Genomic DNA, 18,511 nt, shown 5'->3' on the forward strand with positions numbered 1-18,511 from the left:
ACATAATTAGTTTATAACTTTGAAAACAATTTTCAAGAACAAGAAAATAAAAAACTGTTATAGAGAACTAGCCTGCTTGGTTTGTAATTATGGAAACAGTTTTCTGAGAACAAAAAACTGTACAAAAACTCCTACATAAAACAGTTTTCTAAAAACTGTTTTATGAAAACTCAGGTATAAATGCTTGTTTTAGAGAACTACAATGTTCTCTGTCAACAATTTTATATATTCTCTAAATTCTTGAGAACTGTTTTCAAAGTGACAAACTAAGCAAATCTTTTATAGTTCTTTGAAAAAAAACATTTTTATAACTGAGTTTTTATAAAACAGTTTTTAGAAAACTGAATCATGTGCTTGTTTAGTTTGTAATTCTGAAAACAATTCTCAAGAATTCAGATAACAGAAAACAATTTTCAGAGAATAATAAAAGACAATTATCTGAAAACATACATTTTTATAAATGAGTTTTTAAAAATAATTTTCAGAAAACTGAACCAAGCAGAGTTTTTTGTATAGTTTTCTATTTTCAGTTTTATGATAACAGAAAATTGTTCTCAGAGTTATCAAGCAAGACCGACGTTACAATTTTCTGTTTTCAGTTCTTTGAAAATGAAAAACTATTTTCAGAGTTACAAACCAAGCATTTGGCCTTAAAATAATAGTTTTTAAAAAACTGTTTTCAGAGTGATAAAAACCCCAAGGAATATTTCAGTTGCAGATCAAGGATGAGATTTCAAAGTTCCAAGTAAATTGATATGAAATGTATTTTTAAAAAAAAAAAACAAACACACGCACACGCACCCCTGTTTGTTGTGTTGTATCATGACAAGGTAGAGTACCATTCTTTTAGATGCAGAAGAAAGTCACTACTTACTCTGGTGTAATCAAAGATCAAATGTAGTGTTCGATAGCATTAGCGCTATGCTTGGGAGTACATTTGAGATTGAAAAAAATTTAGTACAAAATTTTAAACAAAGTTTTAAAAATTCCAAATCCAAAGCACTAATTCAATTCTCCCAAATGCAACATAGATTTAATCCTCTTTTACATTGTCCCCGTGAAGAGAGTTGGCATAACTAACAAGGCAATCCTTATCTTTCTCTTTCAATTTATGTAGTCTGAGTTTTTATCATGCAACAATAGAGCCAAAGTTATACCTCAAACCCTCCATTAAGCAAAAACCCAAATAATATAGCATTTAAAAACACTAAAATATAACATTCGCAAAAAATAAAAAATAAAAAATATTCTCACGTTAAGGTTCTGCTTGTTTTCCCACCATTCAAATATCCAATTTCTTGATAAGCAATCTGTCGTTGGGAGGAAGCTCATTGGCTAACGGGGACATGTCAACATCAACAAGAATCGAGTCTCCTTCCTTAAAATCACCTCTGAAGACCCTCATTGCAATTTCATTCTCAACCATCTGTTGTATCACCCTTTTCACTGGCCTGGCTCCAAAGTTCGAGTCAAATCCCAGTTTTGCTATAACATCAACAGCTCCCTTTGTGTAGTGGAGTTCAATTTTCTTTTCTTTGAGTCTATCTTTCAAGCTGTTCATCTGAAACATATATAATTAACATAGATGTTAGTGACACTAGTTACTTTAAAATTATTAAAATGTATTAAAATACAATAACAAATATAAGATATAAAAATATAGTTAAATTAAGGGATTACAGTTCCTTAATTTTGTTCTACAGGGGAAGGAACTAAGGGACAAAATTAAAACTAAGGGATTATTGAGTTAACGCAGGTTCAGTTACTGCATCTGTACCAATACATCAATATAATAGTAATAATTTAATTTCCAGGAAAAGAATAGTCCTAATTTTATAATAAATTGAAAATAAATAAATAAATAAACTTAAAAACTGAAAATAATAAGGATTTTTTTTTTTTGGGTGCATCTGACCAATACCAGGTACTTTAACCATTGATCTAATTTAAATTAATGGATTTTGACCATGTAGTGGTGAGCTTTTCTGAATTATTAGTTGGTTTTAGAACATCCTCTGATAACCAAGACATAAGCATAAATTGAATCAGGTCAATGCTAATTAACCGAACCTAAAGACAGTAGATTTCACCTATCAAAAAAGAAAGCAAATTCTATGTCCCATACGAGACTTGAACGCTCAACCTCCCATAGAAAAATACGAGGACATACCCCTTGAGCTAAAGATTTGGTGGTGGGACAATAGATTAATAATGGAGAAACAATTACAATGTCATATACCCAAACAAATAACACCAGCCTAGTAGGCCGAGTGATTTGGATTCTCAACCTATATTTTTGAGGCTAAACTCTCCTTGTGCATCAAAAAAAGAATAAGATATATCAAAACAAGTGGAAGATTATAACCATATAATGATCAAAGGTAGCATTGTGAACACTTTTTGACACAATGCGTCAAGGGAGCTGATTATTTCAGAGTATAGATAGACCTTAAAAGGATCCACTCTAACTCAAGTTGATTAATGCCTCAAAGCAGATTGATTAGAGAAACATGTAATGAAGGTTTATAGTAACAAAAAATGATGTGGACTAAATTGAGTGAAAACGATAAATACTTAAGAAGAGAAGATACCTGTATATTAGCAATTCTAACAATTTCGTCCGGCTTCAGAGGCTGGAAAACAATAAACTCATCAATACGATTCACGAACTCTGGGCTAAAAGATTCTCTAGCCAACTCCATAGTCTGCTTTTTCATTGAATCATATATTGATTCCTCGTTGTCCTTTCTATTTTCAAAAATTCTTAGGATATCTTGGGCCCCAATATTCGATGTCATTATCACCATACAATTTTTAAAGTTTACGGTCCTACCACCTGAGTCAGTTAACCTACCATCACCCAAAAGCTGTAACAAGATATTGAGAACATCAGGATGTGCTTTCTCAATCTCATCAAATAGAATAACAGAATAAGGTCTCCGGAGAACTGCTTCAGTAAGCTGTCCCTCTTGAGGACCAACAAGTCCAGGAGATGCACCAATCAAGCGGGATACTGAACCCCTTTCCATGTACTCACTCATGTCAATTCTCACAAGAGCTTTTTCCGTGATAAAGAGGTAACCAGCTAATGCATTAGCCAGCTCAGTCTTACCAACACCAGTAGGGCCCATGAACATGAAGCTCGCTATTGGCCTTTTCGGGTCAGACACTCCGGCCCTTGAACGTCGAATAGCATCAGCAACTGATTTAACTGCAACTTCTTGACCAATAACCCTTTGATGGAGAACCTCTTCTATTATGACTAACTTATCCATGTCTGACTTTGAAATGTTTGATACTGGTATACCAGTCCATTCTGCTAAAACCTCTTGAATTTTATGGTCAGATAATTCATTGCAGACCGAAGAGGTTCCAGACTTTTGTGAGTCCTCATAGTTCTTCTCAGCCTCTTCCAGCTGCTTCTGAAGAGACGTAGCAGCATTCTTCAGGGATTCTGTCTCTTTGTTAACCCTAGCAATCTATCAGATGATTTAAAAAATTATCAGAGATGGGAAGAAAAGAAATGTGAGGTTAATTAACTTTTGGAGATTCTACACCGAAGGAAAATTACCTCCTGTTTAGTTGAACGAATTTTAGTCATAAGAGTCTCCTCACGCAGCCATTTTTTCTTTAGTTCTTCCCATCTTTTTCTAAATAGACTATTTTCATCTTCCGAAGATGGTTTTTTCATCTCTAAATTCAACAAACCTTCATCTATCTCATCCAACTCCTTAGACTTTGTAATGGTCTCCATTTTCAGCTTTGCAGCAGCTTCATCAACGAGATCAATGGCTGAAAAACAGAGACAAAGATTTAGCAGAATGAGGTAAGTGTCCAAGTTATTATAGTGAGTCTTCATATGATTATATAAGGGAGTTTTCATCCCATAAACTTCGTGAAGTTGCCATCACATAATTGCGAAGTAGTATTAAATACGTAGTAGGAACAACAATAGAGAACATGGAATAATTGCTAGAGGTTAGCTTATCAGCATAAACGAATATTACTTTCTTTTACTCTCCTCTTGCCAAATAAACAAAAAATAAATAAAAAATTGAAATTATTAAACCATCAGCTACCTTTATCAGGCAAAAAGCGGTCCATGATATACCGGTCTGCAAGTACTGCAGCTGAAACTAAGGCCTTGTCTGATATTTTAACACCATGATGCAACTCATAGCGCTTGCGCAATCCCTTAAGAATGGAGACGGTTTCTTGTACAGATGGCTGGTCACAGAACACTTGTTGGAATCTACGCTCAAGAGCAGGGTCCTTTTCTATATACATTCTGTACTCATTCAAGGTGGTCGCTCCTATGCATTGAAGCTTACCTCGGCCAAGCGCTGGTTTCAAAATGTTTGCAACGTCCATGTTGCTTGATATAGTAGAACCTACAAAGTAGTTAGGACTAAATTACCACCAATTCAACAAATATATGAATTATAACATAATCAGAAAGAAAAAAAGGGGGGGGGGGGGGGGGGACACCAAGCTGAGCACATTCACACATGATATGAATTAAACTTACTATCAAAACATAAAACGCATGGTAATTACTCGGTGAAATGATGGAAGTTCAAACTGACATGCGTGATAATATAGGTTTAATTATATAGAAAGCCACTTTGAGCAAAACAATACCAAACTTTAGATCTCCCCACTGAGACAAAACCAACAATGGGTATTAACCTTTGTAACGGGTAGTGCTTCACGGTGCCACCCTGCCTACCCCAGCAGGCACACCAGGACACCTCCGGGCAGGGCGCTTGGTGTGACACTGGATCAAGGACTGGGTCTAACTCTGACACCAACGGTAACAGGCGGGGTGCTTCACAGTCCAACCCAAAGGCTTAAGCCATTAGGTGGTGCTAACATCCAACCCATTTATACACATTTCACTTCCCATCCGGATTGGATGTGGGACACCTCTAACACCTTCTTAACCATCCATAAAACTGCAGAAGCGTTAATTCCTCTTCTTAATTGTCAAAACTTGATATAATAATTTCCTAACACTTTGAAACTTCAATAAAGAAAATATTTATATATGATATTTCCATCTGTTTTCCTTAATGGATATGAGGTTAACGAAAAAATAGATTTGCATAGCCACAAGATTCTCAATCCCACAAACAAGACCCAACAATAAGATTAGTTGATGAAAGAAAGGGGGTCAGTAGTAGTACTCCTGGTAAGGTCCCAGGAAGAGGTATCCTGTGAATTGCTTTTGTGATGTTTCTTGCTTATAGATTGAGCAGGTTGTGTGGTCAAGTTTCTTTCCGCTAGACACATGCGCTTTTGACTTCCTCTCTTAATCTTTTATGACTATTGTAACAATTCTTAGTCAAAACTAATTTTACTTTTTTTACCTGACTAACTCACCAGAAATGTGCAAAAATCTAACAAGTTATATGTGATTTTTTTAGCTAAATTGAACTTATTAAGAATGGAAGAAGTTGTGAACATAATGTATTTAAAGCAATAAAAAGGAAGGGAAAAGAAAGAATGAGGCCAAAACAGATCATTTATTCAAAATTATAAAAATTAGATCAATACCTTTTTTCTTTTTAGGGATTGGCAATGGGAGATGGGAGTGAACCAAACCCTCCCCACACACTCCCTGGGAGGAAAAAAAAAAAAAAAAAAAAAGGGTTGAAAAAAAAGTTGATGCAAGGCCAAGAAAAAATATTTTCTTATTTGCTAGATATGTTTCTGAAAGTGGATGCATAGCTGTCACATTCTTTATTCAAATCATAAATTTAGCATTTCATTTTCTACAGTGCAAATTTTAAAATAGATTATCAAAAAATATTTTCTTATTTGCTAGATATGTTTCTGAAAGTGGATGCGTAACTGTCACACATTCTTTATTCAAATCATAAATCTAGCATTTCATTTTCTACAGTACAAATTTTAAAATAGATTTATTGAATTCATGTTGTGTAACAAAAAGAACAAACAGCCACCAACGTGATTGTCAATTGAACCTTGTAAATATGCTGTGTTAGAAAAATGTCAGTGTTGGATTCTTTTCGTTGAGATCTGCTAAAGCACTATCCAAAAGCAATTCTAGGAACACAGTAGAGTTTTTTGACACCAATTTAAACACTGGTAGAGTTGGTAAAAATAGTTTTCACAAAATTTTTGCTGTTGCTCAAAAGTCTCCTTCAACATTCACTCTGTTAATTATTTCTTCATCCCTTATGAAAACTCAACTATCTTATCTCTCCAACTCTTCATGTAACAATATCTTCCAGCCACAAATCAACAAAAACATATATTAATCCCAACAAAATCAGTTATTAATGAATGGGTAGATCTTTGGAATGGATATGTAATGTAACAGGATCAATTTCTTAGAAATTTTATAAACAGTGTGTGTGTATACATTTGATTTGATTAGTTTCAAAATTTTGCTCAAATCTGCCAATTGACTGCCATTTTTTCCTCAAACGAGAACTAATTTATAGATGAAAATTTTGAGTTTCTAGATAAATTGAATAATCCCATACTTTTCAAGTTCAATACCAAGATAACAAGAAAACCATGATTTACACTATAAGATGCATACAGCCTTCCCAATGCATCACTAAGATCAAACTTAAAGTTTCTAAAGTAGAAAAATGTCACAATCATGAGCTTACAAAATATATCTTCTTAAACCTATCAAGAATATTCACACCAGTATTATGGTTCTGATCCATTCATAGAATTCACTAGAATAAAAAATTAAGAAGGAACAACGTGATCAAGTCAAGGAAAAAAATGATGGTTTGGGCATGAGGAAAGCCATTCGGCCCATTTGTGCAAATAATGTGTCGGTTTCGATCTACTCAGTGCATCCTTTCTAGCAACCTTGATTATAGGGGACAACACTAACTAATGGCCTTCTAATTATAACTGCTATTGGATGATTCTAAGTAGAAGACACACCTGCACCAACCATAGTGTGGATCTCATCAAAGAATAAAAGTATCCGCCCGTCTGCAGCAAAAACTTCCTTCATAATTTTTTCCATTCTTTTCTCCAACGTTCCAACAAATTGAGTTCCAGCCACTAGTGAAAATACATTCACTGAGATCACCTGCAAAGTACAAGCCAAAATGCAAACAATTAGTACAAGGATGACAAAAACATAAAAATTCTGACTGAAGATTAAAAAAATGCTTCTTATAGCTTTAGTATTCCAAGTTGAAAGTTGTTGGCTTCAATCGATATTTTCCAATTGAAACATTTGTCCATCCTAAATACACACACACACACACGAATATGTGTGTTCACCTTTAAAGCTGGCTTAGAGTAACATGCAAAAAATTAACCTACATTTTATTAACGTTCGGATATTTTGTGATTTCTTCAATTTTCTTAGCATATTAAAAATTTATCAATTTTAAACCTTTTCCAAGATCTGAAAACATCTTGACAAAATATCATGAAGTTCCTATTTTTATTCAATCACACATGCCATGAAACTTTTGCATGAGAAATCTACTCAACGATCAATAGGAGCAATAAGTTGAAATAGAAAAGCATTTATTAGAAGGTGTTGTTCAAGAAAGACAAATTTGAGCCACTACAATTAAAATAGACATTAACATATATATCAAAACCAGATAACAAGTAATCATTTCAAACAATATGGCTGTAACACATCTGAATAAAATAAGTAAAAAACTTCAATTAAAAAGAAAATTAGAATAAGTATTGAAAACTAACAACCTTTCGGTTCAACAGAGGTTGTGGGACATCCCCACTCACAATTCGCTGAGCTACCCTGCAAAGCAACTCGAAAGTTTGTATATAAAATAAATAAAATAAAATAAAAATCACATAATTGTAATAATAATAGGAAAGCTATTGAAAAAAAAAATGCAGGAATTTTCATAAACAAATGTCACCAGCATGTTCATTAACTAACCTAAAAAGTGACTGCCTGAACAATAATGGCTGAGATAAGAGAAAATGGAAAGGAAAAAGATATCTCACATTAAACAGTTCCGGTTGATTTCTACTACTGCATATGTACTTGCACACTAAAGAGACTCTAATTTAGTCTAGTGAAAAAGAGAGACTGTAGTTTCTGTCCAATGCTCGTATCAAATTTCAAGTTGATCATATTTTATGTACATGAGAGCAAGTGCTTCATAGAACACAGTGAGCACTTCTCACATATCTGAAACTGCTTCTACTATCTAGAGGATTTTATCCAGTCAAACCATTCAAAATATTAAATTTTGGATGCTTTAATTTACTGACAAGACGCAGAAAGTCCAAAAGGCATCTACCGTGCCCCACGGGGGCAGTCATCGCGTCAGCAGGAAAGCTTCTCTACATGCAATCAAAGGCCACCAAGTAGGCAGCACAAAAAAAACTCAAATTTGAAACGAAATCCAAAAAAATAAATGACTAACATAAATTGAAGGTTCCGCATTCAATAAATGAATTAATGGTTAGGCAATCAACAGATTGACCTAGTGAATGCTCTAGCTAATCCCTTTCCCACAGTTTGGTTTAGTTATGTTCTCAAGATCCAACAAAATATATATTTTGTGGTGAATGGCAACTACCAAAACCAACCACCCCACCTCTTTTTAGGCTCAAGACAACATGTGTTAAAGGATAATACGCGAATCGTGCACAAGAGGAATGATGAAACAAGTCCAAATTTCCTACCATTAGGACTTGGTCTATTCTACAGTTGAGTGTAGTTTTGGTCTGAATTGTGTGACTCTAAAAATAGTAGGATAAAACAACTTTCATCCACTTTGGACTTGTTCAGGGTTCTCCATCTTTTCAATCTTAGGGGATCTCTCGTGACTCTTAACATTCTTAAGATTTCACAATACCGGAGAAGGAAATTGTGACTACCTTGCGCCAAGGGCATCCCGGTAGCGCAAATTAAGCCTTCAAATTCAGTAAATTGGAGAAGCAGTGGCATATACAGAATATACGTACTATTTCTCAAATTACAAGCACAACTACTTCACATTTTGCTAAACGATTATAATTTCTTTAAAAGGGTCATCACCCAGTGTGGCCTGTTGATCAATGTTGTAAGGAGGGACAAACTTCCTAACCTTTGCATTGGTTTCAACAAAGTGGCTACGATCAGGATTCGAACCAGAGTTCACAAAGCATTTTGCCACTGCCCTAGGTAATGGCCCATAAGTGATTATAATTTCTCAAAGGAGGAGGAGGAGAAATGTATTTATGGAGTAATTTCTAATAGAAATTAGACATAAAAATGTTCTGGTTACAATATTACTTGCATAAAGATGGCAAACAAGACACTATCACTTGGTTTCAAAAAGGTCAACTTCCTGATAAGGGGGAAAAAAAAAAACAAACAAACAAACAATAATAAGAGTAAGAAACATGCATTACCCTTCAGCAACTGCAGTTTTTCCAACCCCAGCCTCACCAATAAGAACAGGGTTATTTTTCATTCTTCTTGATAATATCTGCATGCAACGCTGAATTTGACTGTCTCTACCAATAACAGGATCAAGCTCACCTTTCTTAGCGAGCTCAGTCAAGTCAGTACCATATTTTTTGAGTAGCCCATCATCATCATCTACACATTACAAATAATAATAATAATAATAATAATAATAATAAATAAATAATACACATTCAATTACTTCCAAACTTGCCAGAGAACACAATAATAATTTCAATTCTAATAGCAATACCAATTTTAAATAATTCATTTCTTAATTACCATCAGAATCCGAATGATAAGATGAATAATAAGCGGGCAAACGAGATTGACAGAGTGAGAGTGGTGAAAACGAGAAGCTCGTGGCAGGATTAATGGCCGAAACAAACTTGGCAAGCCTGAATGCCATGGAAGAACAGAGTTACTTTGTATATATTCTGGGGTTTTGGTATTCAAAAGGGTGCAAATGTAGGGTTTTGGGAAGATGAAGAAGAAGAAAGACTGATATAGGGTTTTGTAAAACATCTTCACAAACTTGGAGAAGAAGACCTACCAAATACGAAAACTTTTTTTTTCTCTGGTTACCAAAAACAAAAACTTGGAGAAGAAGACCTACCAAAAAAACCTATCAAACCTTTTTTAAAAAATTAGGCTCCAAAACATTTAGAGACTAGTTTTGGTACCATGGAAATGGAAGGAGACGAAAAAAATGACAACGAAGGGAAATTAGATATTGCGTGTGAGACATGAAATGTTGAAAGGAGAGGAAAGGAAAGGAAAATGAAGAATTTCTCGGGTTAATTTTATTGATACTTCAAAAATAATTATTAGTTGTATTATAAATGTTTGGTTTGTTCTTTTAGTTACTTGTCAAGTATTTTGCGATTTGAGAGTAAATTCGTACAAAATTTGCAAATTCAATTTTTGCAATTGGCCGTCCTAATGATATAGAACTGTGTGTGTATATATATATATATATTTCTTATCATGCACACCAACCTGTTTTCTCCTCTTTTTTTTTTTTTTTTTTCTTCCTCCTCATTACTGTTGGTAAAAGAGGAGCCTCAGGCCCAAAATCGGATAGCTTCAACAGATTCACAATCGGTGAACTTCAACGTACCCATATCGGTGAGCTTCAATAGACCCAAAATTTATAAATTTTAAAAAGATCCAAATCAGTAAGATTGACAAAACCAAAGAGATAAATAAATGTCCAACGGAAACCAAAGTTACGTTCGGATCTAACCGAGACCCATCAAAATGTCGCAACCTATATGGTCAATTGAAGGCTTTAGAGAAGATGATAAGTAGAAGAAATAAAGAAATTTATGACGGCACGTGCACCGACATCCAAATTCGTGATCTAGGACAATTATTGTGTTTAATAAATAAATAAATAAATAAATAAATATATATATATATATATATATATTTGTGTGTGTATAAGAAGAAAAATCTACTGCGTAGCTTAATCACACAATTCGTACAAAGTGGTTTGGGAGCGAATTTGCACAAAATCCGCTAATTTAATTTTTGCAATTCGTGAATTTGTTGATTTCCATATGAATTCACTTTATATAACTAAATTTGTTACCGTTCTAGTGATATGGAACACATATATTACCATACATGCATTTACATAAAATGCACTGTGCCCAGCTACATACCATTGCTATAAATATGTATATAATACATGTTCGAAAATATACCATAAAAAACTTCCAATTAGAGAATATTACACATCTATTAATAAAAAAAGTTAGCTTATTAGTTACATATAAATAGAATAAAAAATAATGAATATATTTATATATGGATTTAAATAAATAAAAAAATACAAAATATATATGTCATGACCTTATTTAAACCTACTATACCTACGCTTTCAAGACGCTCTCGCTTTTAAAAAAAAAAAAATTAGACTTTAACTTTTTCTCGCTCACACTTTCACTCCTGCTCTATATGACTTAGTTACGTAGTAGATATAATCAGGGACGGAGCCAGTGTGTGCCTAGAGGGGGCACATGCCCCTCCGACCTGGCCTATAAAATATAGTAATTTTTATTTTAATTTTTACCTTTATTAGAAAAATTCTATATAATATCCCCCTAAAATTTCTAAAATTGTCTTCTAAATTTTTCTTTTCTTTTCTTTTCTTTTTTTTTTTTTTTTTTTTTTTGCTCTTAATATTCCTTTGATTTCCTTAAAAAAAAAAAAGTTAAATTTTCCTTTTTTTACTCAAACTCTATTTTTTTTTTTTTTCCTTACAAATTTCTTATTTTTCTTCCCTTTATCAATAAGTCAGATTCAATAACAATTCACAAAAATCAAGTTATGATTTGGGGTAGTCAAATTGTTAATAGCTGTTTCCACCGGAGTTGAACTCATACCATCTGGACGAGTTATTGATAATATATTATTTTATTTTTTTTTCCAGAAAGTTTATTGATAAAGATGAAAACTAAAACGGTATATAACAAACCTCTTAGCCGGTGAAAAAAAATAAAAATAAAAATAAAAACCACACAAGGGCAAGTGTCAATGTAATGACTATATATATATATATTTATAAGGCAAGAAGTGTTATAATTTAAATTAGACCCAACGCTCAATATCATTTTTATTATTAATGTGACATAATAATAGAATGACACATGTCTATTTTAAATTTGTAAATGAAAAATAAAAAATGTCTTCAATTTTTTATTTTTATATTTTTAAATATAAATAAATACAAGTTACTTTATTATTGTGCCATGAGAGATTTTTTCTAGGCTTCCTTCAACTTTTCAAGTCTACACTATTCTTTTCCTTGCTCTTACCGTAATGCAAGCTGCAAGTCTGTCTCTATTTCTTCTTCACTGGTGTAACATCATCACAGTCCAAGTACAGTGAATTAATGGAATGCATAGTCCAATTATTTTTATTCTCAATCTCCATACACTTTCATATACAAAATGGAATGAAGATCCAGTGATGATGAGTATGATGATGGCCAAATGTATGATCAAATGCATCACTTCAATATGGGTATTCTCCACAATATTCATATGCACGGTACACTCCACCACTAATTCTATCTCCACGCCCGTTTGACCACCATTCACAACACCTCCCTTGCCTCGTCACAATCGTCTGACATTACCGTAACTTATTTAGGCCGTCGTATGGCACAGTGAACCCAAGGGAATGTGTTGACCATACCCCGAGTCTAAATCGGAGGGCCCTAAATTTTTAGACTGATTTCGACACTGTCACAGGCTTTTCGCTCCCTCGCTTTATGTGACTTAAATTACACTAGGTGTATAGTACATAGGTACCCTTTAAAATCATTATACTCTGTTAAGTTGAAAAGAAAAAAATGGGTAGAAGAGAGAAAAAAGGGATAGATGAGACATTCCTAGGGATAAAAGAGATTGTGTATTTATTTCTTTTTGTTGGGTTGGATAAAAGAGAAGAGAATAAACTCATAATTTACTATATTTATTATGATAGAAAAAAAGAAAAAATTTTAATTATTTTTATCTTTATATCCAATAATATTGCAATCTATAAAAGATAGTACTATAATTTAAAACTTATATAATTTAAACTTCTAAAATAGTCTCTTCCCTCATTTATTCAGCCCATTTTTTGACGGATGAAAATTTGTAAAGGATGAAAGATGTATTATCCTTCCTAATCTCTTTTTTTTATTCTTATATCATCTTTACTGAACGAAGAAATTTATTTTTTCCGTCCCAAACGCCTCTTTTCTCTTGTTGGTGCACCATGGAGTTAAAATCTCCTAAAAAATCCATTTTGAGTTCAACGTATCACACAGGAGCCATACGCTCCTGTAAAGAACTAAGTCCCTTGGCCATTGTACGCCTTGGATTTTGCAGGCGATTTGAAAATCATTAAAAACAGTGATAGTTACCCCTATTCTTTATTGTGGTCATAAAATAGTGCCATCCCAGCTGTTAGATCACAAACATATTGAAGTTGTCAAGTTGTCTTCTCACCCTTTCTAATTTATACTACAGTATATATCTTTAAAAACATATTGAAATTGTGCCATAACGAAACTATTCCATCTACCTGCAACAATGGAGTCAAAGTTACCCGAAACCTCTATTAATCAAAAAACTTACATAATGTACTTAAAAACACTTGAAACATCTCATCAGGTTAAGTTTCTGCATGTTTCCCACCATTCAAGTATCCAATTTCTTGATAAGCAATCTGTCCTTGGGAGGAAGGTCATCGGCTAATGGGGACATGTCACAATCGATGAGAATCGAGTCACCTTCCTTAAATTCACCTCTGAAGACCCTCATTGCAATTTCATTCTCAACCATCTGTTGTATCACCCTTTTCACTGGCCTGGCTCCGAAGTTCGGGTCAAATCCAAGCTTTGCTATAAAATCAACAGCTTCCTTTGTGCAGTGGAGTTCAATTTTCTTTTCTTTGAGTCTGTCTTTCAAACGGTTCATCTGAAACATATAATTAGCAAATATGTTAGTGACCCTAGTTACTTAAAATAATTAGACTAAAGTGAGTGAAAATGATAAAAACTTGAGAAGTTACCTGTATATCAGCAATTCTAACAATTTCGTCGGACTTCAGAGGCTGGAAAACAATAAACTCATCAATACGATTCATGATCTCTGGACTAAAAGTTTCTTTAGCCAACTCCACAGTCTGTCCTTTCATCGTATCATATATTGATTCCTCGCTGTCCTTGCTATTTTGAGAAATTCTTAGGATATCTTGGGACCCAATATTGGATGTCATTATCACCATACAATTTTTGAAGTTGACGGTCCTACCACTTGAATCAGTTACCCTACCATCGCCCAAAAGCTGTAACAAGATATTGAATACATCAGGATGTGCTTTCTCAATCTCATCAAATAGAATAATAGAATACGGTCTCCGGAGAACTGCTTCAGTAAGCTGTCCCTCTTTAGGACCAGCAAGTCCAGGAGATGCACCGATCAAGCGAGAAACCGAACCCCTTTCCATGTACTCACTCATGTCAATTCTCACGAGAGCTTCTTCCGTGCTAAAGAGGTAACCAGCTAATGCATTAGCCAGCTCAGTCTTACCAACGCCGGAAGGGCCCATGAACATGAGGCTCGCTATTGGCCTTTTCGGGTCAGACACTCCGGCCCTTGAACGTCGAATAGCATCAGCAACTGATTTAACTGCAACTTCTTGACCAATAACCTTTTGATGGAGAACATCCTCTATTATGACTAACTTCTCCATGTCTGACTTCGAAATGTTTGATACTGGTATACCAGTCCATTCTGCTATAACCTCTTGAATATTATGGTCAGATACTTCTTTGGAGACCAAACCGCTTCCGGACTTTTGTGAGTCCTCGAGGTTCTTCTCGGCCTCTTCCAGCTGCTTCTGAAGGGACTTAGCAGCATCCTTCAGGGATTCTGTCTCTTTGTTAACCCTAGCAATCTATCAGATGATTTACAAAAATATCAGAGATGGGAAGAAAAGAAATGTGAGGTTTGTGAGATATTATTTTGTAATTCGCAATTATCGGAAACAAAACAAGTCTTGGTCGAGTTAGAAATAAACTGGAGAATTTTTCTTGAACCTCGTAAAGCTTCAACACATGTAGCTACTAGTAATCTGCACATTAGCTCAACAAAAGTACTCGTGAAGTTTAATCAAAGTCCTAGTCGAGTTGTTTCAGATCTATTAGAGAGACATCTTTGAGATATATTTTTTTTTTCAGAAAATCAATCTGATTTTTCTGATTTTATTTTTGAGAGCACACACATGAACATAAGAGTAATTTAGGAGTGTTGTTCTCTATCTCATCGAAATTGGAGCATAATTGAAGATTCAGAAATTCCACCTCCTGTTTAGTTGAACGAATTTTAGTAGTGAGAACCTCCTCATGCAGCCATTTTTTCTTTAGTTCTTCCCATCTCTTTCTAAATAGACATATCATTTTCTGACTTGTCTAATATTTCATTGGAAGCTTCATTAATGTCATCTTCCAAACATGGTTTCTTCATCTCTAAATTCAACAAAGCTTCATCTATCTCATCCAGCTCCTTAGACTTTGTAGTGGTCCCCATTTTCAGCTTTGCAGCAGCTTCATCAACAAGATCAATGGCTGACAAAACAGAGACAAATATTTAGCAGCTGAATGAGGCAAGTGTTCAAACTATTATATATAGTAAGTGTTCATATGATTATACATAAGGGATTTTTCATCCCACAAATAAATCTAGCGCAACTAAACCTCGTGAGGTTGCATCACATAATTGTGAACAACGTTAAAGAACATGATCAGCAAATAACTAGAAGTTAGTTTACAAGCAAAAATGAATTAAGATTACTAGCTTTTAGTCTACGCGTGACAAATAAACCAAAAAAAAAAAAAATTGAAAAAAGAAGGAAATTATTAAACCATCATCAGTTACCTTTATCAGGCAAAAAACGGTCCATAATATACCGGTCTGCAAGTACTGCAGCTGAAACTAGGGCATTATCTGATATTTTAACACCATGATGCAACTCATAGCGCTTGCGCAATCCCTGAAGAATGGAGATTGTGTCTTGTACAGATGGCTGATCACAGAACACTTGCTGGAATCTACGCTCGAGAGCAGGGTCCTTTTCCATATACTTCCTGTACTCTGATAAGGTGGTCGCTCCTATGCATTGAAGCTTACCTCGGCCAAGTGCTGGTTTCAAAATGTTTGCAACATCCACGTTGCTTTTATCACCAGACCCTAAAAAGTAGTTACGACTTAACTTACCACCAATTAAAGAAATATTTGAATCAGAACATGCAGAATCAAAAACAAAAAAGAAGGGACCTATACTGTATCAACACATCAAATGCATGGTAATTACTCAGTGAAATTTCAAACTGAAATGCGTGGTAGTATTATGGTAGTTTAAATTTTTAATTGTGTGCCTCACAGGCGCACGGCGTGCGCCTCGTGCATAGGCTCCAAAAGAACTCTAGTGCCTTGGTGCACCTTGGGTCTTTAATAACACTGGGACAACACTAGGTTATGGCATTCTAGTTATAACTTGTGTTGGATGATTTTAAGTGGAATACGGACCTGCACCAACCATAGTGTGGATCTCATCAATGAACAAAAGTATCTCCCCTTTTGCATCAGAAACTTCCTTCAGAATAGTTTCCATTCTTTTCTCGAACATACCAACATATTTAGTTCCAGACACTAGTGAAACTAAATCCAAGGAGATCACCTGCAAAGCACAAGACAAAATGCAAACAATTTTTACAAAGATGAAGAAAAAAAAAATTACTTAAAAAATTCTGATTAAATATTATAAAAATGCTTCTTATATGTGTGTGTGTGTGTGTCCACCTTTAAAGAAGCTGGTTTAGAGTAATTTGCCAAAAAAAAACTACATTTTATGGAAGTTCGAATATTTTGTGTTTTATTCAATTTTCTAGGATCCTTCCAGGTAAGATCGGTTCAGGATCAGTGCATCCATATCTATCAGATAGGATGGGTTGTTGCACAATATATACTTTTAAGTAATTGATCCTATATATATCTATCTCAAATTAGCTCGAATTGTACGATCCCTACATCACCCTAGAATGAAAGTTGGTCTATGAAGAGGTGAGTCGTTTTATTGAAGTTGTAATATTTTGTAATTCCTTCAATTTTCTGAGCATATTTTTTTTTTTTATCAATTTTAATCCCTTTGCTATATCTTAAAATATCTTGACAAAAGAAAATTAGATGGTGTTGTTCAAGAATGACAAAATTGAGCCACTACAAGAAAAACAGAAACTAACATTTACGTAAGAAGTTAAGAACCAGACAACAACAAATAATCATGTCAAACAAAATGTCTTTTAATTCATCTGAATAAAATAAGTAACAATCTTTCAACCAAAAATAAATAAATAAAATAAGTATAGACAACAATCAACCTTTTTGTTCAACAGAGGTACTGGAACATCGCCCCTCACAATTCGCTGAGCTATCCTGCAAAGCAACTCCAAAGTTCGTATCAATATAAAATAAATCACATAATTGTAATAACAATAGGGAATGATTCGAACTCTAACCATTGGAACTGATTTTCGATAATAATTTCGTTAAGATATTTGACAAAGAGAGGCAAATTTTCTAACCATTAGCACTGATTTTCACAAATTGGCTACCATCATGATTCGAACTCTTCACAAAGCATTTTACCACTGCACTAGGCAATGGCCCCTAAACTGATTATAATTTCTATTAGAAAAAAAAAAAAAAAAAAAAAAAAAAAAAAAAATGAGACACTGTGTCATTTCTAAAATAATATAATAAAAATAAGAAGAAATATGCATACCCTTCAGCAACTGCAGTTTTCCCAACCCCAGGCTCACCAATAATAACAGGGTTATTTTTCATTCTCCTCGATAATATCTGCAGGCAACGCCGAATTTGACTGTCTCTGCCAATAACAGGATCGAGCTCACCTTTCTTAGCTAGCTCGGTCAAGTCAGTACCATATTTTTTGAGTGACGACTTATCTTCAACAGCAAAGCATTGCACAAAATTAACAACAAATATATGGTGAGCTTAATCAAAAAAATCAAGAATAAAACATATTTAATTATTTCCATGCTCGCCAGAGAAAACAATAATAATTTCAATTATATTAGCAATACCAAGTACAAAGAATTCATTTTTTACAATCAGAACCTGGAGGACTTGAATAATTAGCAGAGAAACGAAATCGATAGAGAAGGTGTGATGAAATTGGGACGATTATGGCAGGATTAAGGGCAAAATGAGCAGAATGAGCAAACTTGGCAAGATTGTACGCCATGGAAGAACACAATTACTTTGTATATATTCTAGGGTTTTTATCTTCAAAGTGTAGGGTTTCAGGAAGAAGACGAAGAACACCAAAGATTTATATAGCGTTTTGTGATACATAGTTGAAGAAGATCTACAAAACAAAAACAAAAACAAAAAAAGACTTGGAGAAGAAGATCTACCAAAATTAAATAAATAACTTGGACAAGAAGAAGTGCTGCCAAAATAAAACTCGGAATTTTAAAAACTTGGGTTT

At 34.0% G+C, this 18,511-nt stretch overlaps 1 protein-coding gene and 1 pseudogene across 1 annotated transcript; both read right to left on the reverse strand.

Moving 5' to 3' along the window:
• Positions 1 to 956: 956 nt before the first annotated feature.
• LOC132281331 (chaperone protein ClpB4, mitochondrial-like) lies at positions 957 to 9,848 on the reverse strand. The gene is made up of 8 exons (XM_059783045.1): positions 9,722 to 9,848; positions 9,385 to 9,574; positions 7,720 to 7,774; positions 6,934 to 7,084; positions 4,080 to 4,391; positions 3,572 to 3,792; positions 2,592 to 3,479; positions 957 to 1,561 (listed from the first exon to the last, which is right to left on the reverse strand). The coding sequence occupies exons 1-8, from the start codon at positions 9,846 to 9,848 to the stop codon at positions 1,283 to 1,285; spliced, it is 2,223 nt and encodes a 740-aa protein (XP_059639028.1). The 3' UTR covers positions 957 to 1,282.
• A 3,702-nt stretch (positions 9,849 to 13,550) lies between these two features.
• On the reverse strand, positions 13,551 to 18,265 carry LOC132281332 (chaperone protein ClpB4, mitochondrial-like; annotated as a pseudogene).
• Positions 18,266 to 18,511: the final 246 nt, after the last annotated feature.

Source organism: Cornus florida, unplaced genomic scaffold, assembly GCF_030987335.1.
Source record: "Cornus florida cultivar Cherokee Brave unplaced genomic scaffold, ASM3098733v1 CherokeeBrave_3.0.0_Hap2_Chr11, whole genome shotgun sequence".
Classification (NCBI taxonomy): Eukaryota; Viridiplantae; Streptophyta; class Magnoliopsida; order Cornales; family Cornaceae; genus Cornus; species Cornus florida.

What these genes read in the sequence shown, in the direction of transcription:
- LOC132281331 (XM_059783045.1), bottom strand. Translation starts at nt 9,848, where the DNA reads ATGGCATTCAGGCTTGCCAAGTTTGTTTCGGCCATTAATCCTGCCACG. An exon ending in AAAACTGCAGTTGCTGAAGG is followed by an intron (nt 7,775 to 9,384) that starts GTAATGCATGTT and finishes GTTGCTTTGCAG; the next exon opens with GGTAGCTCAGCGAATTGTGA. An exon ending in TTCGTTCAACTAAACAGGAG is followed by an intron (nt 3,480 to 3,571) that starts GTAATTTTCCTT and finishes ATCATCTGATAG; the next exon opens with ATTGCTAGGGTTAACAAAGA.